The 18,423-nt window shown below is 59.2% G+C and overlaps 8 protein-coding genes across 8 annotated transcripts; 4 read left to right on the top strand and 4 right to left on the bottom strand.

The window, feature by feature from the left end:
* Positions 1 to 15: 15 nt before the first annotated feature.
* On the bottom strand, positions 16 to 2,807 carry OSTLU_24883 (predicted protein; the record flags this gene model as incomplete). Its single annotated transcript, XM_001419007.1, has 2 exons — positions 16 to 848; positions 1,079 to 2,807. The coding sequence occupies 2 exons, from the start codon at positions 2,805 to 2,807 to the stop codon at positions 16 to 18; spliced, it is 2,562 nt and encodes an 853-aa protein (XP_001419044.1).
* A 497-nt stretch (positions 2,808 to 3,304) lies between these two features.
* On the top strand, positions 3,305 to 4,357 carry OSTLU_32881 (predicted protein; the record flags this gene model as incomplete). The annotated part of the gene is made up of 1 exon (XM_001419218.1): positions 3,305 to 4,357. One exon carries the CDS (start codon positions 3,305 to 3,307, stop codon positions 4,355 to 4,357), a length of 1,053 nt encoding a protein of 350 aa, XP_001419255.1.
* Positions 4,358 to 4,409: 52 nt separating this feature from the next.
* OSTLU_32880 (predicted protein) lies at positions 4,410 to 6,254 on the bottom strand (the record flags this gene model as incomplete). The annotated part of the gene is made up of 1 exon (XM_001419006.1): positions 4,410 to 6,254. One exon carries the CDS (start codon positions 6,252 to 6,254, stop codon positions 4,410 to 4,412), a length of 1,845 nt encoding a protein of 614 aa, XP_001419043.1.
* Positions 6,255 to 6,621: 367 nt separating this feature from the next.
* On the bottom strand, positions 6,622 to 7,926 carry OSTLU_42574 (predicted protein; the record flags this gene model as incomplete). Its single annotated transcript, XM_001419005.1, has 2 exons — positions 6,622 to 7,320; positions 7,360 to 7,926. 2 exons carry the CDS (start codon positions 7,924 to 7,926, stop codon positions 6,622 to 6,624), a joined length of 1,266 nt encoding a protein of 421 aa, XP_001419042.1.
* A 602-nt stretch (positions 7,927 to 8,528) lies between these two features.
* On the top strand, positions 8,529 to 9,218 carry OSTLU_87896 (predicted protein; the record flags this gene model as incomplete). The annotated part of the gene is made up of 1 exon (XM_001419217.1): positions 8,529 to 9,218. A coding segment is annotated over one exon (690 nt), but the record flags the coding sequence as incomplete, so codon positions are not given.
* Positions 9,219 to 9,592: 374 nt separating this feature from the next.
* OSTLU_1118 (predicted protein) lies at positions 9,593 to 11,557 on the bottom strand (the record flags this gene model as incomplete). Its single annotated transcript, XM_001419004.1, has 3 exons — positions 9,593 to 9,952; positions 10,010 to 10,072; positions 10,196 to 11,557. Coding segments are annotated over 3 exons (1,785 nt in total), but the record flags the coding sequence as incomplete, so codon positions are not given.
* A 450-nt stretch (positions 11,558 to 12,007) lies between these two features.
* OSTLU_24881 (predicted protein) lies at positions 12,008 to 15,952 on the top strand (the record flags this gene model as incomplete). Its single annotated transcript, XM_001419216.1, has 1 exon — positions 12,008 to 15,952. One exon carries the CDS (start codon positions 12,008 to 12,010, stop codon positions 15,908 to 15,910), a length of 3,903 nt encoding a protein of 1,300 aa, XP_001419253.1.
* A 648-nt stretch (positions 15,953 to 16,600) lies between these two features.
* OSTLU_32875 (predicted protein) lies at positions 16,601 to 17,869 on the top strand (the record flags this gene model as incomplete). The annotated part of the gene is made up of 1 exon (XM_001419215.1): positions 16,601 to 17,869. The coding sequence occupies one exon, from the start codon at positions 16,601 to 16,603 to the stop codon at positions 17,711 to 17,713; it is 1,113 nt and encodes a 370-aa protein (XP_001419252.1). The 3' UTR covers positions 17,714 to 17,869.
* Positions 17,870 to 18,423: the final 554 nt, after the last annotated feature.

The following is an 18,423-nucleotide window of genomic DNA, read 5'->3' as shown; positions in this document are numbered from 1 at the left end:
AAAAAATCGAAAAACTCACGCCGTCGCCGCGTCGACGATTTGCGACGTCGGCGCTTCGTCCGCCACGCCGACGGTGAACGAGTTGCGAATGCGTTTGACCGAGTTCCCAGTCACGCGCCACTGCGCGGGCGTCGCATCCAAGCTAAGCACGTAAAGCACACCATCGAGCACGGAGGCGGAGATGAGATAAATATGTTCCGGGTACAAGCACCCAACGGCGCTCGGACACGACTTCGCCGGCGGCGACGCCACGAGTTCCCAATCGTAATATACTTGTCCCGTGCTCGCGTCGACGCGCTTCGCCGCGCCGAGCATGTCGGCTCGACGGTACGAATCTTCCCCATCTAGTCCCAAAACCTTGGCCACCGCCACGTTCTCCGGCTTCCCTAAATCATCGATCGACTTCACCCCAAAGTCTGGCGTCGCGAACGCTCGAGCGCCTTGCACCGCCTCCCCGTTCACCGGGTCCACGATCGTTCCCCACTCCGTCGTCATCGCGTCTACCACGCGCGCACCGTCGACGCGCCACAAACTACTCACTTCAAACGTGCACGCTCGAACACCCTTCGCCTTATCGCTCGAGCGTAAACCAATCTGTCGCACAAACGTCTGCTCGCCGCTATTCGTCTCCATCACGCGCTTCATGTTCGCCTCGAGCTCGGCGAGTTCTTCGTCCTCGTCGTCGGCGCGCGCGGCGAATTCGGTCGACGTCGACGTGAGTGAGATCGCGACGCTCAGCGACGCGCACGCAAACGCGCCCAACGCGCGTCGACGCGACGATAAAGACGCAGTATCGACGTTGACGTCGTCACCAAACTCGACGCGCGTTCGGCACGACGACGACGGAGCTGCGGATGAGGACGCCGACGCCGCGTGACGGCGCGCCGCGCGCGTCGATCGAGGCGTTCGCGCGTTCGCGCGAGCGGTGAACGCGTTCGAACGGACGGCGCGCATGGCACGCGCCGTTCGCGATGTGACGCTCGGAGGCGCGACTGGAGCTGTACAAGTTTGGGAGTTACAAGAGTTACCATCGTCTACTCGTTCTGGCGCTTGGCGTACTTGCTCGGCCCGGTCGGACCGTTTAAATATGAATCCAAAGGATCGTTCATTTTCGGTAACGCGTTGAAACCGCCTTGAGTTCGCTGGCGCGTCTGCGGCTGGCGCGACGGTTGGCGAGACGCCGCCGACGCGCCGCCGCCGAGATGGCGGGTGTCGTGCGAGCCAATTTGACGGTCGCTGAGCCCGAAGTGCGCTCGAGCCTCCTTGCGAGCACTGCCATCTGATGTATGCCCCGCATTCTTACTGTCGAAAATGTTGGGCATCCCCGGGAGCGCCTGCATGCCGAGGTCGCCACCGGCGTTCATGTGCTGCGGGTTCGTCGGGTCGCCGGTGGCTTGGTGTTCTCGCATGACGTGATCCTCGGCTTCGCGCATGGCTTTCTCCATGGCGGTGAGTTCACGCTCGGGTTGTTCTTCTTTTTCTGAAAAAGCGATACCGGGCAAGTCCGGGCACACCGCCACGCGCGACTTCACGGCGTCGGTAGACGCGGACGAGTCGGTTCGCTTGCTCATGAGCGAATCGTAGGATTCGCCAATCAACGTCGTGAGTTCGTCGTTCACGGCTTTCTTACCCACGACGAGAGTGAAATCAGCGACACCGAGACCGAATCGCGCGCGAACGGCGTGCATGATGGCCGCGACCAGTCGATGCTGATGTTGCGCTCGGCAGTTCAACGCGAGCACGAGCGTGGTGCCGCCGGCTTGTTCGTCGGCTTCATCTTTGCCGCCGCCAGCTTCGTCTTCGACAGCGTCGAGTTGACCGATGATGGTCTTCTTGAGCTCGTACGCCACTCTACCGATGCGACGTTCGCGCATTTCGATCGCTTCGGCCGAGTCGTCTTCCGTGTCGTCCTCGTGGATCGTGTGATCAAACGTCTTGTGCGCGTACGCGTGCTTCTCTTCCTTTTGTCGCTCCAGAACCGTGACCACTTCGTGCACCTTTTGTCGAGTGAAATAGTTTGCAATGCATTCATTGCGCGCTTTACCCGTACCCTTGAACTCAAAATCGTACGCCGCGACGAGTTTCAAAGCCTTGGCGCGAAGAGACAAGAGAGAGTGCGGAGAGTTGGACTCTTCCGCCTTGGCGCCGACGAACGTCGCGATGGCATCGCGAGCCAACTCGTGCACGTGATGCCAAATCGTAAAAACCGCGAGCCCGCCCGTGGAGCCACACGTGGTGTCATCCTCGGTAAAGCTCGCCGCGCCTTCGAGGTTGTGAACTTCTTTCACCTTTGATACCCATTTCTTTTGCTTTTCAGTCGGTTCGCCGTACAGCGCCTTCAAGCGATCCTTCATCTCCTTTTCGATGATGGCCAACGCCTCCTCTTCCGAAAGCTCTTCCTCCTCGTCTTCCTTCGCCTCGCCTTCGCCCCCTTCGATCTCTTCTCCATCGGCTTCATCCGCTTCATCAGCGCCCGCGCGCGCAACCGCGGACGGTTTCGGCTGTTTCTCCGCGCCGACGCTTCGCGTCGGCGCGGCTTCGGACTCGAACGCCGCGTCCGCCGAGCGCACTTCCTCCGCCCCGGCGCCTTCGGTGATGGAATCATCCGCATCTTCTGCGTTAACATCCTCCACCGTCGGCATCGTCGTCGTCGTCTTCGCCGTCGTCTTTGTCGTCGTCGCTTCGTCGTCCACCGTCTCCACCGCGTCCTCGTCGTCCACCGTCTCCACCGCGTCCTCGTCCTCGTCGCCCTCCTCCTCCGTCCGCGCGTCTTCGTCGTTCGCTTCGCTCGACGTCGTCGTCGCCATCGCGTCCTCGGTGTCCGTCTCGCGATTTCGCGCGCGCACCTCGACGTCGGCGCGTCGCGCGCCCGCGCGTCCGTCGTCCTCCACCAACACCCCCGTCGCGTGCGCGCTCGTCGCGGCGCGCGCGACGGCGCACAGCGCGAGCGCGACGACGACGCGCGCGACGGCGACGCGTCGTCGAGGCGCGCGCGTCGTCGTTCGCGCGCGCGTCGTCATCGTCGGCCCGTCGTCGAATGAATCGCGACGCGCGCGCGACGCGGGTCGCGCGCGCGTGCCGAATGTCCGATCGTCCCCGAATGTCCGATCGTCCCCGAATGTCCGATCGTCCCCGAATGTCCGAATGTCCGAATGTCCGAATGTCCCCGAATGTCCCCGAATGTCCGCGCCGACGTCGCGTTATCTCGATTCGATTCGATTCGATCCGTCGCGCCGCGAACGGGAATCCGCACGTCGCGCCGCGCGATACGACCGCGCGCACCGCGACGACGATGACGACGGCGATGGCGACGCGCGCCGGCGACGCGCGCGCGCGCGCGACGACGACGACGCGCGTTCGCCAGGGTGTGCGATTCGGGGCGCGACGCGCGGCGACGGGGCGACGTCGCGCCGTGAACGAAGCGCCGCTCGAGACGGCGACGCGGCGACGCGACGATGGGGCGAGCGCGCGGCGCGTGTACGACGGCACCGTGCTGTTTCACGTGTACGACACGCTGGAGGCGCCGATACCAATCTTTGGGACGTTCCTGGAGGGCGCGCTGCACGTCGTCGAGGTGGCGAGGTTTCATCCAAACTTTGTGAGCGCGCACTTTCACTACGCGCTCGGGAACGGGGAGGAGAGAATAGACGCTCGAGAACCCAACGCTTGCTTCAATTGCGCGCTGTTCGACGACGTGGCGCCGGAGGACATGTTTGCGGCGTTTTCGGATTTCGTCGACGCGGTGGAGATGGGGCATCTGAACCAAACCGAACACGCGCTGGCGTGCAGAGAAATCGCGGCGTACGCGCCGAGCGACGCGGACGGGGCGTCGGCGTTCGCGAGAACGCGCGCGAAACGACGAGAAATGATCGAGGCGGCGGAAGGCTCGGACGCGGTGGTGCCGGTGTTTGGTTTCGACGAGTCGAACGTCGTCATCTTCGTCGGCGTCAAGGCGAACGCGGGCGGCGTCGACGCGAATGATTGGGCGACCACCTTCGGCATCACGAGCGCGCAAGCCATCGTCGGCGCGGGTGCGTTTCAAGACGCTTCGCTTTTCGAAGTCGTCAAGAGCTCCAAGGCGAACGAAGTCGATCACAGGTTTACGCACGTCGCTCGCGTGAGCCTCGGGCCGGTGGGCCAAGACGAAGCGCTCGTGAGCGCGGCTGAGGACGTGATTCGTCGCGCGTGCGCTGCGATCGATCCAAGCGCTCTCATCGCACCGTACGCGTGCGTATATAACATCGGGAAGAAAGGCACGCCGCCGGGCGCGCTTCCAGCTATGCGTGAGATTGCAAAGAAGAAGAAGGAAAACGACGAAATGTCGACGCAATCGACTCGTACGACGGCGGATGTGTAATTATTTGATGTAAAAACAAAGACATTTTTTAAAGCTGTCGCGATAGTGTCGCCTAAGACACCGCGCGCGCGTAGCGCACACTTTGCCAATCGATCGACGCTACGGATAGCGCCACGGCGCTCACGGCGACGAGGACGAGAATCACCACGAGCGCCACGGGGCCGAAGACGTCGTCGTACCGCGTGCTCGCCTCACGCCTGGCGATTCGCCTCGCGCGAACGATGTACGTCCAAAGCGCATATAACATGAATAGGATCGAAATTGGCGCGATGATGATTCCGCAAATCGCTCCCGCGAAAGGGCTACCCAGCGTCGTCGCGGACGCTCGCGCGTTTGAGCCACCGAACGGAATCGCGTTCGAGCCACTGGATTCGATTGCCAGCAACCCGAGAGCGAGAAAGAGTAAGAGGATGGACATCGAAAGCCATTGCAAGAGCGTGCGCTCGTTGGCGAAAAACGTTTTCGGTTCCACTTTCACCGGCACGTGCCTTTGAGTAAATCTCATCGCCGGCGCCTGCTCGACGTCCGCGTCGCCGACGCCCAAACGATTGACTCGCTTTTGTTCATTCCTACGAAATCGGAGCGTCGCGACCGCGGCGCGCATGAGTTCGGTAAACGAGCTCGCAGACTCCGTGCGCTCGATATCGTGAACCGTGCCGTCGTGATCGAGCGGGCGTTCGGCGTCGCCACGCGACGACTCGATCGGCACGTCGACGACGCATTCGTTCGCGTCTGCGCCATACCAATGAGGTAGCTTCGGTAACGCCTCGTTCGGGTAAAACAACATCGCGCATCCGTGTAGAAACTTACTGAACTTGTATACATGCGTCACGTTGAAGGAAGAGATGATATTTTCGATCCATTCCGGCGACTTCGCGTCCTCCGTCGCTAATTTGACTTCGAGAATGGCGAATCGAAACGCCGCCGGCTCGCCACCTTTGAAAGCTGCGTTCGAGAGCACCCCAGACCCTTCGCCGCGAACATCGCGCCAGCGTAAATCCGTATCGAACGATACTCGAAGTTGATTACCATCGGACCTCTGGAACGCCGTGCGTCGGTACTGCGTCAGGAGCGTCGGTTTCACGCCGCGTCGCTTGATTTCTTGCGCGAGTACTTCGCGCGCCAAAGTCAAGTTCTTTTTCGACATCGACAACGCTTTCGGCGGTGTCCCCTGCAAAAGTACCACAGCGTCTTCCCTTCGCATGCTGCAACGCTCTTTCACGCTCTTTTGCGCCGACCAGGATTCATGATGTGTCTTTCGCTCGATGAAGACGTCGTCCGAGCGCGCCGACCCTCCGTACCATCGACATCGAGCGAGAGTGGCGCCTTGTTCGCGAGCGAGCCTCGTGCGATAAACGTCAAATTGTGGATTGTCGAGATATACCGAAGTTATGAGCGAGCGGTCTTGGTCTTCGTCATCTTCAGCGCGTGGTTCAGCGTCTTCGCCGCCGCTGAACTCGAGAATCGGTAGATGTTTTAAAATCGCGAGCTGCACTGGAATGGCGTCGCGAGGGTCCACCCAATACTTCACTGTGCGACGCTCGAACGTGCTCGGCGGACACCATCGCTTCGGCGACGTCGCGCCATCGCTTCCACGAGATCGCTCGAAAGCCGCGCTCAAGTCAAGCAAGATGGCGTCGAAGTCGCGTCTCGTGTCTCGTTCGTCTTCTGCGATCGCCCCCGCGACGAACGGTTCTCGATGTGCCTGTACGTACTTCCAAACTAATTCCACCCGATTACACTTTCCTTCGAGTTCACACGACTCGAAGCTTCCCGCGCGCTCCAACTCTAACGCTCGCGCGGCGTAGGCGCGCGTCTCCCTCGACGCCTCCTCCCTCGACGCCGTCCGCGCGACGATCGGTGGAGATCCGAGCTTGCATTCGTACATCGTCTTCATCATCGCGCGCGTCGCTTTCATCGCTTCCGACTCGCTCGAGTCCTCTCTCGTCGCCATCGCGTCGTCCTTCCCGCGTACGAGCGCTGTGAAAGATGAACCGACTTTCGCTTTCGACGCACCGAGAAGCCGCGCGTGCGCGCGCGCGAGAGAGAGCGTGCGAGCGCACGCGCGAGCGAATCGCGCCCCCGCACACTGCGACGTTTGATGACCTTTTCGTGCGGTCTTGTGTCGCTTGCCGCACCACGCGCTCGCGTCCACCTCGACCAGCATCACATGGTGGGTCCGACGTGGGCAGACGTCAACACGCCGCTTGCTTGTCGGGCGCTCGATATCAGAATTACGCGTAGTTACAATAAAAACAACTATCTCAAAGCACGACGTTTCCCTCAGCCGTGGCATTCCAACCCACACTCTTCTCCGGCGTGCCGTGCTGTCCACCGAGCGCGGCGTTCGTCGGCACCCACTCACTCGGCGCGAGAGCAGAGGCGTAAAACACCTTCATGCGCATCGCGGCGAAACCCAAAAAGTCAAAATCGATGGCGCTATACTTGGCTTGAATCACCGCCCAGAGCGCCCAGAATGCGTGCGTCACGGGCGTCCACGCCGCGACTTCCGCTTCGAGCGCGTCAATCTCCGCATCGACCGTGGTGTGCAAGTACGCCGAGTAAAACTCGCGGCGAAGTTCGCACGTCGGAAACTGATCGTAGTTGCACTCGAACCCGGCGAATTCGCAAAACAGATTGGCCATGTCAAACGCACGGGGACCGTAGTCGGCGTACTCGTAATCGATGAGCGTCAGGTTGTCCGTCTTTCTGTTCAGCAAAAAGTTACCGGCGTGAATGTCGTTGTGACAGTACACTGTCTGACTGTTCACGGCTTCGCACCTCGCGCGAATGACTTCGAACAGCATTTGACGCGATTCCGAATCGATCTTCAACGATGCCAAAATCGACTCTTTGCGCGCGTCATTCTTGAAAATGGTCGGATCATTGGCAACACCGTACGCCAAGTCGAACCACAACTGAAGCGTGTCCCAGATAGCGTTGGCTCGGGCGCGCGCGATGGTCTCGCCAGCCGCGGCGCGAGGCACTAAATCCGGCGCCACTTCCTTGTGCAAGCGTCGCATCTGCGCCGCGACTCGTCGAAGCAAAATCCCTCCGTTCGCCAACTCCTCCGGAGCCACACTCTCGGCTTCGATGAACTCTTCAACCAACCCATTTGAAAAAACGCCGAGCACTTTTGCCCCGAACCCGTGTTCGTTCAAAACGTGCGACGTCTCGCCTTGTACTTTGCGATGAGTGATGAATTGATCGGTACCCTTGCCAAAAACTCTCACCACCACCGCGCGTGCGATCGGATCCTTCGTCGTCGTCGGCGCCGCGTCTTGCGCCAGACGAACCTTGAACAGCGCGTTCGTGATCCCGCCTCGCACCGGGCTCACCTCGAGCGCCGCGTTTTCGACGTTTGCCCACCCTCGCACGGTGTTTCGCACGATGGATTTCACGCCTTGATACTCATCGCGTTGTTCGCGATCGACGTCGAGCTCGACGTTCAATCGTCCGGGCGCGGGCGTCGCGCTTCTCGACGTCGGCGCGTCTTCGTCTTGAAAGTCTGTCGTGCTCGCCCCCGAGTTTTCTTCGCTCGCGCTCGAGTGTCTTCGGTCGGTGACCATATCGACGTCGTTGTACGCCACGGTCTTCGCCTTCGTATCCGCCGTCGACGCCGTCGTCGTCGTCGCGCGCGCGCTCGTCATCGTGTGGCGACGTTCCATTCTTAGCCGCCCGCGCGAGGCGGGCGAACGTTCGAATTGGCGCCAAAAACGTCGGGCGGGGGGCGCTGGGGTTTACTTTTTATTTCGAGTCGATGCGAGATTTCATGGCGTTCGCGTGCCGTCGAATGCGTCAAACGAATGGATAAGCCAGAATCGCGCGTCGTCGTCGTCGTCGTCGTCGTCGTCGTCGTCGCGGCCTCGTCGGCGTCGTCCGTATCCATCCGCATACCGCGCACCGCGACGCGTGCACGATGATAGCGTCCACGAGCTGTAACGCGAACGCGACGTGCGCGACGACGACGACGACCTTCCGTCGTCGCGCCGCGGGCAAGTCGCACGCGCGCGGCGTCGTCTTGGCGCGCGCGTCGTCGGCGTCGACCGCCGCGGATGCGTCGGCGTTGTATCCGCGACGCGAGCTCGCGCAGGTGAGCGCGAAGAAGGTGGCGGCGGCGCCGGTGGCGAAACCGTCGGTACCGTCGGCGCAGATCGCGGTCGGATCCGCCGTGGCGATCGCGGCCGCGGCGCTCGCGATCAAGGCTTCGAAGTCGAGCACGATCGGAGGCGCGTCCAAGCAAAAGAGAATCGTCATCGCCGGTGCCCCGGCGAGCGGGAAGGGAACGCAGTGCGAGATGATCGTCAAGAAGTTTGGCCTCACGCATATCTCCGCCGGTGATCTCTTGCGCGCGGCCGTCGCGGCCGGTACCGACGCCGGTAAGAAAGCGAAGGAGTACATGGACCGAGGCGACCTCGTGCCCAACGAAGTCGTCGTCACCATGGTGAAGGATCGCTTGGCGCAACCCGACTGCGCCAAGGGTTGGCTGTTAGACGGCTACCCAAGAAGCGAGGAACAGGCCGAAGCGCTCATCGAAAGTGGGATCGACCCGGACTTGTTCCTGTTGCTCGACGTGCCGGATGAAATTTTAATCGACCGCGTCGTCGGTCGTCGACTCGATCCGGTGGATGGTACCATCTACCACATGACCTTTTTCCCGCCGCCAACGCCCGAAATTGCGGCGCGCTTGACGCAGCGCAGTGACGACACCGAAGAGAAGGCGGCCAACCGCTTGGCTGTGCACCACAAGAATGTCGACGCCGTCGTCGGCAAGTACGAGAGCATAATGAAGAACGTGGACGGTAACCGCGCCAAGCAAGACGTGTTCAAGGATATCGAACGTCTCATCAAGGCTATGTAAGTTATCACGAACGATATTCGACACGCTTCGACAAGTTGCGTTGCTTCTTTACATCCGACGACGAGACGCCGTCTCTAAAGGTGGTCGCGGTCAGTCGGTCGCGCCCGTCGATTAGGAATGAAGGAAATTGATCCCCTTTTTAATGCTAGCTTCCAGTTCTGGTAACATGCTCTCCAACGCGTCGATTACGAGAACTGTGAGAACGATGGCCGGAACAGACGTGATGGCGCGACGATCATTCATTTTATGCGCTGTCTATTTCTTTATCAAAAGTCGCTCAGTTCCATGCTCGTCGGTAAAATGTTTTGCTTCGCGGAGTCGCGCTGCGGCGGTTGATCGTAAGGCGAGTCGTCGTCGTCGTCTGGCGGATGTTGATCCAGAGGCATGTACTGCGCCATGATTTGTCGAATTTCCCGATCCATGTACGAACGCGCGCGGTACTGGTAAAACGCGTACGACGCGCTCGCAACGCCGAGGATTGACATCAACACGCTCGTGAACACCAAACTCGCGCCGCCGCTGCGATGCGTCGACAGACAAATCCAATCATCGACAGGCTCGGGTTGATACGTCGCCGCGTATCCCGCAGAACACGTACAGTTGTAACTTCCATACGTGTTGACGCACTTTGCGTTCGAGTCTTTGCACTTTGTTTTGCACTCGTCAATTTCCACGCACGACGTCGTTCCGTCGCCCTCAAAGCCCTTCGGGCACTTGCACACGACGCTTGGTACCTCGTCGGGATTTCCCCCCTCTCTACTCGCTTTGCGTTTTGCGTCAATATTATCGACGCACGCGCTGAACCCGTCCTTCGCCCAGCATCCCCCCTGAGACGTGGCGGCTCGCGAAAGAGGCTCGTCGCACGCCGTGGCGGCTTCGGTTTTACACTGAAACTTTCCGTGCTGGAGATTCGTGCACACACAACGGTCGCACGAGCAGTTCGCCATGTCGTGCATCGCTTGAGCGCACATGTTAACGGATTCGCACTTTTCCGTGCCATCGTGACCGACGACGCTTTGGGAACCTTCCGGACACGCGCACTCGTAATACGGAAACGATCCCGTCTCCTTGCACGCCGTCTTCCCGTCGCCCTCCTTATCCGCCGCGCACGTGACGTCTCCCTGTTGACCACGCACGCACTCTGCGTGCATCAAACCGGCATCGCTACACATGGCCGGAACAGATGCCTGATCGAAACCGGCGCAAAGTGCCGTCAGCACCTCGCCGCGCGCGATTTTTCCCGAGTATCGCTCGCCGTTGATCAAGATGGTGGGAAGAAGCCGGATGTCGCGCCGAGAACTCCCCGCAGGTGGACTCTGCGCCGCGATTTGCGCTTCTAGCATAGGATTCGTGTGATCTCCGTTAGTATCACCCATGCAAGCGTTGATGGCGTCGACGTCGATGCCGATGTTCTTCGCTACCTTCTCCGCGCAAGAGCGCATGGCGAATTTGCCATTGCCCATCGTGCACTCGTCAGAGAAATCTGAGACGTAATCCCACCACATCCAGGGCGCGTTGGATTTATTCGCGACGTCAAAAGCACAAAGCGCTCGAAGGTTGTCGATGACGATGTCAGCGCCAGAGTAACCCGCGTGAATGTCCGCGTCTGGATCCGGCGCGCAGTAGCGGCCTACATTTATGCACTGCGCCTTACACGCCTCGGTCGTGGGCGGATTGTCGATACATTGCCAAGTGATGTAGTGCGGGGTAAACTGCGTGTACCCTCCTTGCTCTAAGCTCTTCGCGATCGGTGTAAAGTCACGCATGAATGCGTTCTGTTGCTGACATGTGTGTCCGCACTCGTCGTTTGTCTCCGCCCAAAGTTCCCATTCGACGCGTTCGTCGGGATGCGGCAAGACGTCGTGCCAATCCATCGTCCCCATGACGCGCTCGTTGCGTGCGATTTCAGCTTCGAACTTCGAACCGTCCACTTTTCTCGCCAAAGCCGCGGGAATCGTGATGTTGTCGACGTACGAACCCGTGCCTTCGTCGTTTGCCGCGTCTGGAGTCAATAGCGGCTCGTCCCGATCGTCAACGATGATGACCGCGTCCGCTCCCGCCTTCTGTCCATTCATCACTTTCTCTGTAAATGCGCACGATCCGCGGTCGAGCAGTAGAATCACCGCCATGCGCGCCGCTTTGACTGATTCTGGAATATCTATCGTCGCGCCCGCGCCGCAACCCAATCGCTGCCTCGCGTCGTGCGGATACGTCAACGCGCCGCTGAGCGATGCGCCGTAGAGCGTTCGCCCGAAGTTGGCTATCGCGATGTCATACTTCCCGACCACGCTCGCGGGCGTGGTGATGGATAAGTGCGCGATCTCAACCTTGAACGACGCCCCGAGCGTGGGTGTCGACGGATGATTGCCGTGACGATGCGTTCCATCATCTCGCGCGTCGACGTCGTCGTCGCCGCGCGCGCGTTCGACGACGGCGAGCGCGAGGACGACGGCGAGCGCGAGCGTCGTCGTCCACCGCGGTCGTCGTCCCATGCCGATCGCCCGCACCGCAAACCGACGCGGTGCGAGTGGTTGTGACGACGCGTCCGCGTCGTCCCGGACCGTTCCGCCGGTCGTCACACGCCCGCGGGCGGTCGAGGTCGAGACGTCGCGCCGCGCGAGTTCGGAGGAGCGGACGCGGGTACGGGCGACGACGACGACGACGACGACGACGCGCGACCGATCGCACGCGGCGACGCGCGCGACGACGGCGACGACGCGCGTTCGTTCGTTCGCGCGCGCGTCAGAGTCGTTGCGCTCTGAAGGCCGCGGGGCGTTCGGCGTCGCGAGATGGCGTTGAGGGACTCGTTAGAGCGCGCGCGGGCGACGATGATGGGCGAAAACCTTGACCCTGGTCGTGCGATCGCGCGGACGCCGGCGACGGTCGCGTTCACGAGCGCGCGTAAAGAAGACGTGGACAGAGAGTTGCGCGTTCAGCGAGACGAACGACGAAAGTCGCAACCGACCGGGAGAATCAACGAAGAGGACGTAAGGAGAGGCGTGCTGGAAACGCGAGCGTCGATATTTAACGTAGGTGCGGCGAACGAGTCCAAAGCGCGCGGTTCGTGGCGCAAAGCGCTCTCGAGCGTGCGCTCTGCGAAGCGCGGCGCGGCGCTGAGCGACGTCAATCCGCTTGAGTGGACAGACGTCGACGGTTTATTCGCGTACTACGATTCGATTTATTTCGAAAGCAAACTCAACGGCCGCGTCACGTTTTCTTGGCACGCGTCGCCGTCGCATAGAAATGACGATGAGAGTGAAGACATGGGCGAAAAAGCAAAACTCGACAGTCTATTCAAGTATTGTTTGTGCAGCGATGTGCCGAAGTGGTGGCACGGGGCGAACCCGAGGCAGTTATGCGTCGGGGTGTGCTGTGTCATCGAGAAACGGGCGTCGCAGTATTCACGCGTGGCGCATTTGCGTATGCCGGACGTTTTGCGTCGCTTCAAAATGACGCAAATGACAAAGGAGGCGCTTCTTCACGGCATGACGCATGCGTACTTGTTTGTGACTGGTCATACAAAAGAAGACGCCGCGTTCAACGCGCACGACGAGGAGTTCAAGCGTTTAACGTACAAGCTGAATTATGATTTCATGATCGCCGATGCGTACAGACCACAGGATAAAGGGTACGCGATTCGTTGGTTTGATCGAGCGATTGAGGCGTCCGCGGCCGCGACGACGTCTTCAGATCCTCTCTCGAGCTCTATGGCGGTAGCATCAGCCCGGCCAACGAAAGATGTGGCTTCGTCAGTGAAGAGTCAACTATTCAAGAATTCGGTGGTAGACGTTCTCACGCCGGAGCACTACAAATTGTTGTACTTTATTAGCAAGCATAGTCGATTAGCTGAGAAGGCGACGGACAAGGAGCGTTGGATTCGTTATCTTCACATCATGGTTCTAGTTTACGAAGCGATCTTGGCTGGTGTTTTCGACTACGATTACTCCCCATACGGTGAAGAAGTCGGTTCAAAACGAATGATGCTGAATATCTCCCAAGAAGCGAGAGATAATCTCGACGATTTAGTCGAGGCGGGGATGGTACGTTCGTTAAGGATGTCGACGTCCAACGGGAAATCTACGATGGCGTATCAACCATCGAAGAAGGGATTGGAATACATGCGACAAGGTTCGATTTCTCGGGAAGATAAAGAGCTGTGCGATGAATTCATGTATGACCCCAGAGGTTCATTGCTCAAGGTTGTGTTTGAAGAAAAGACGGAAACGTTCAAGTTGGTTTCCGACGAAGGATTCAACATCGATAGCACAGTGACGGAATCCGAAGATGTCTCTTACGTCTGTTCGCCGTACCTTTGTCGACAGTTCATGAAGAGCGCGTCTCGGCCGCTTTCGAGCTACGCGTATCGCGCCTCAGAATCCATACGAGGTTTGAGCAGTATAGCGGACGATTTGGACGTCCAGCTGTCCATGAGTCGAGTCATCGTGTTGATTGGCGACTGGATCCCCACGAGTTGTACGCAAATCACAGAGTTGTCGCAAAGTTTGGGGGTTTCTGATCGAAACAAAGGTGGCTATTACAGCTCGGAAGTCGATCGCGCGAGCACGGATACGTGTCTCGAGATCCCCGTTGGACTCACGAGAATTAGCATCTCTTCGGCGAATGCGGCGCAGTATTGCAACGTGGAGGCGGAAGTCGAGTATCCGGAAGCAGCTGGAATTACGCAAATCGAGTCGTTTGGACTTCGCTTCGCTCGAGAGGGTGACTTGGTTTGCGGTATGAAGATTGAATCCGTCATGACGAAAATTCTCAACGACATTCCAGTCGATTGGCTCAGTCGAGTCGTAGCCGACTTGCAAGTCGATAGTTCCAAGCTCACGGCGAGCATGACGTCGCTCTATCAGAGAAATGTACTTGAGACTGTTTACGATGGAGATTTTGCTAACAGACCAAAGTTTGCGCTGTATCTGGCAGAGACAATATCGCCCAAGCTCAGCGCGCGGCACTACCTCGACGGCGATTCAATCGAGGCAGAGGTTAAGCAGCTCATCGGCGATACGCACTACGCGCTGGATGTGAGCGACAGTGACGTCATCATCATCGGTGCCGGTGGTATAATATTTGCTGGTCCCGATTGCGCTCGGCATGAGACATTATTGATGGCCTTTTGCCTTTTGCGGGCGAGGGAAAATTTCTGCACCGTTCTATACCAAAAATTGTCCACGATGAAGGAAGAGCTAAGAAATTTACAAATGATTTTAGAGCGCGTTCACGATGAGCCCGACACGTTGCGTCGCGCTCAAGTCAGCTTGGCTGAGACGAATACGAATTTGTACCGTCTAGGTGAGGCTATACGACACATGGAGGTAGCAAGCGAGACGCCGATTATTCAATTCGGCGAATCCGTAGAACCCGAAACGCCCATCACGGGGACGACGATGTACTACGCGCTGAACACGAAATCGAGTAAGCGGCTGCAACACGCGCTGGCGATTGATGTGCTCGAGTCGACGATTGCGAAGAGAGTCAAGGGATGTGTCAAGCACTATTCGGCAAATCAAGAGTTTTTGCGTACTTTGCAAGCACAGGCGAAGGAAGTGATGCGAGACAACCGAGCAAAAACAATCGCCACGACGAGGGCGACGCTTGACCAAAGCCGCGAGTTCATGGAGCACGATGCTGGCGGCGATAGACAGAGTCAGCGCGTGTTATGCGCGCTCTTCATTGGCTTGTTAGCCTTCCGTATCCTCGATCGACTCGTCGGGTCGTCGTTCACAATCCCCGAGAGCGTTTCGTTCGTCACGAAGAACTTTCGCTACCCACTCATGTGGGATATGAACGTACCCTGGATACTCTTGAGCCTCGGCACGTGGCTCATGATTGCGGCTGGTTGTGCTTTTGCACGGCGAGTGTACGTCGACAGACGCGACGGGTTTATCGACTCAACGACGTCTTCGACGCGCCGACTTTGCGTCAACACTCTCCTGAGGTATCTCAAGTTGAAGGAAGAAGTGACCTATCAGGATATCTTTGCGACCGAGGGCACGCAAGTGACTCAAATCACGTACGTCGAGGTGCCGTGGGGAATATTCGATACATATCGCGCGAACATGACGCTCACGGTGGACACCATGCGCGGCAGACTCCTTAAAACACGCATTCGCATCTCCAAGTCAAAGTCGTTGCCCGGCAAGCTGTTTCCGAACGAGTTACACGAACTTCTCGTCGCCGATCTCGAGCTCAACGGGGTGATCGTTGACGGTGAAGGCAACGAAAAGCGCCGAAAAGCGGCGCAGCACAGGACTAAGCCCAAAATTTTGTTGGTGCAAGCCTTGGGAGAAGTCGGCGTGCGCGAAATCACGCTCACGGACAGCACGTTGGAAAGTTTGCGGGCGACCATCGCGGCCAAGTTTTGCTACAGAATGAAAAACGTCATTCGCATGTCATTGGTGCAGCACGTGAGCCCGAACGTCACTGATGAGGAGATTATCACGACGAACAGCGCCGTAGAACGCTTGCGAGAGTACGCCAGAATCAATGTCGTCTTCTTCGGCCGACCAAAACCAAAGATGGCGCGATACCTTCGCCAGGTCACTGAACGCGCCGAACGACAGCGCTTTCTCGACGAACGAAGACGACTGTTCCAAAAGAAGTTCGGGAGGAGAAGAAAAAATATGGGGACAGTCGCGGAGAATTACCCCGAGTCAGACGACGAAGCGATTGACGGATTCTGAGGGGACGCGTTGAGAAGTGCCGAATCTCGTCGAGAAGGAAAGGAAGCAGAACTACAAACATCAATAAATTACATCGACCAAGTCGTGTCATCATCGAACCGCGGCGTCGTGCCGCACCCCACTCGAAACCGCAACCGCCCGTCCTCGCCCACCGTCGTTCGACAGCCGAGCACGACGTCCCGAGGCGCGCCGTCGCCGTCGCCGTCGTTCCCCAACGCCTCCATCGAGCAAGTTCCGCACCGCCCTTCGAGACAAAAGTCGTCGTTCACCTCGATCGCCCCGCACGACTCCGCGAGCGCGAGTACGTTCGTCACCCCGATCTCGCCTCGCCCGACGCGCTCCTCGCCCGTCCAAGCGTCCACGAACGTCACGGTGACGCGAGGCGTCGCGGCGTCGCCACCCGACCCGGCGTCGTCGTCGAACGACGCCCTTCGCCGCGAGAGTCGCCGCGCGCGCGACCTGCGCGACGTCATCTTCATCGATGCACCGCCGACGACGACGACCGCGCGGGACGACGGCATGCGCTTCGCGGTCTGACGTCGTCGCCGACGTCCCCGCGAGAGTTCGTTACGCCGAACGAAAACCGCCCGTCGAATCGAGCCCGTCGATCCGCACTCGTCGCCTCCGCGAGACGGCGATCGATCTCCAAAGACACGGACGACGCGTGCGAACGCGCGCGGCGATCGTGCGATGTCCAACGCCGTCGGTGCCGCCGCGCGTCGCGTCGGCGCGTTGCGCGCGCAAGTCGTCGATCCCGCCTCATCGTCGCGGCAGACGCCTCAGGAAGCGCCATCCGCGCGCGTCGGGCTCGTGGATTGGTTCTTCGGTGCGTCCGGGATCGGTGGTAAGCGCGCGTCGTTCACCGTCGCCGTCCTCGGCGCGGCGGGCGGTATCGGGCAAACGCTCTCCGCATTCATCAAGGCGAATCCAAAGGTGGCGGAACTGCGACTCTACGACGTCGCGCCCGTCGTTCGAGGCGTCGCCGCGGACGTCTCTCACGTGAACACGCGAGCGAAGGTGAGCGGATACGTCGGTGATGACGAACTTGAGGCGTGTTTACGAGGATGTGACCTCGTCATCATTCCCGCGGGCGTGCCGCGCAAACCGGGCATGTCGCGCGACGACTTGTTCGGCGTGAACGCCGGGATCGTCCGCACACTGTGCGAGGGTGTGGCAAAGACGTGCCCGAACGCGATCGTAAATATCATATCCAACCCCGTGAATTCAACGGTTCCCATCGCGGCGGAAGTGTTTAAAAATCACGGTTGTTACGATGCGCGCAAACTTTTGGGCGTGACGCACCTCGACGTGATGCGGGCGAAGACGTTCGTCGCCGCGGCAAAAGGGTTCGACGACCCGACTTTGGTGGACGTCCCGGTGATCGGTGGACACGCGGGGACGACGATTTTGCCGTTACTGTCTCAAACCACTCCGCGTTGCTCGTTTACGCCCGAGGAAGTGAGCGCGTTGACGAGTCGAATCCAAAACGGTGGCACCGAAGTCGTCGAAGCGAAGGGAGGCGCCGGAAGCGCCACGCTCTCCATGGCCGCTGCCGCGGCGGAGTTCGCGGATGCGTGTCTCAGAGGATTGAGCGGTGAGTCTGGAATATGGGCGTGTGCGTACGTCGAGAGCAAGGCGACGCGGGCGCCTTTTTTTGCCACCAAGGTGCTCCTCGGACGAAACGGCGTGGAGCGCGTGGCGGGCACTGGAACGCTATCATCGTACGAGAAGCGCGCGTTGGAGAGCATGTTACCAGAACTGGAAGCTAGCATTAAAAAGGGGATCAATTTCCTTCATTCCTAATCGACGAGCGCGACCGACTGACCGCGACCACCTTTAGAGACGGCGTCTCGTCGTCGAATGTAAAGAAACAATGCACGTCAAGATGCGAATGTGTGACCGAACATGTACGATCGCGCTCTAGAAAGCTAAGGAATAGGAATACGAAGCGATTCACCCACGCCATTACCGTCGTCGTCCCGCGTCGTCTCCCAGCGCGTCGCCCCTCGAACGCGCCTCCCTGAAACTAGGGTTAGAAACTAGGGCTGAAAACTAGGGTTAGCAGTGTCTCTGGAACATGACGCTTTTGCCGCCCTGAAAGTTGCGCGAGTAAAGGGGTCACCGAAACCACTACACTGGCGGTCGACGACGCTGGAATTTTGCGTACACGCATGAAACACGCATTTGCATCTGTGTACGCGCGCGTTTCGCGGCACTCTGGGTGCCGGCGGCGACCCGGACCTTTACGTCGTCGCGGGCGTAGGCCGCGGTTTGGGTTTTTTGGAAACGTGTGATACTGGTTTTGGGTTGAGGACTACGTTAGTGAGGGCGGGGTAAACTAGGGTTTGGAGGACTAGGGTTCGAGTTTTAGGGTTTAGGGTTTAGGGTTTAGGGTTTAGGGTTTAGGGTTTAGGGTTTAGGGTTTAGGGTTTAGGGTTTAGGGTTTAGGGTTTAGGGTTTAGGGTTTAGGGTTTAGGGTTTAGGGTTTAGGGTTTAGGGTTTAGGGTTTAGGG

The sequence above is a fragment of the Ostreococcus lucimarinus genome, chromosome 8 (genome assembly GCF_000092065.1).
Source record: "Ostreococcus lucimarinus CCE9901 chromosome 8, complete sequence".
Lineage (NCBI taxonomy): Eukaryota > Viridiplantae > Chlorophyta > Mamiellophyceae > Mamiellales > Bathycoccaceae > Ostreococcus > Ostreococcus sp. 'lucimarinus'.
Note: the sequence above shows the minus strand (reverse complement) of the source record. Positions and strands in the feature narration are given on the sequence as shown.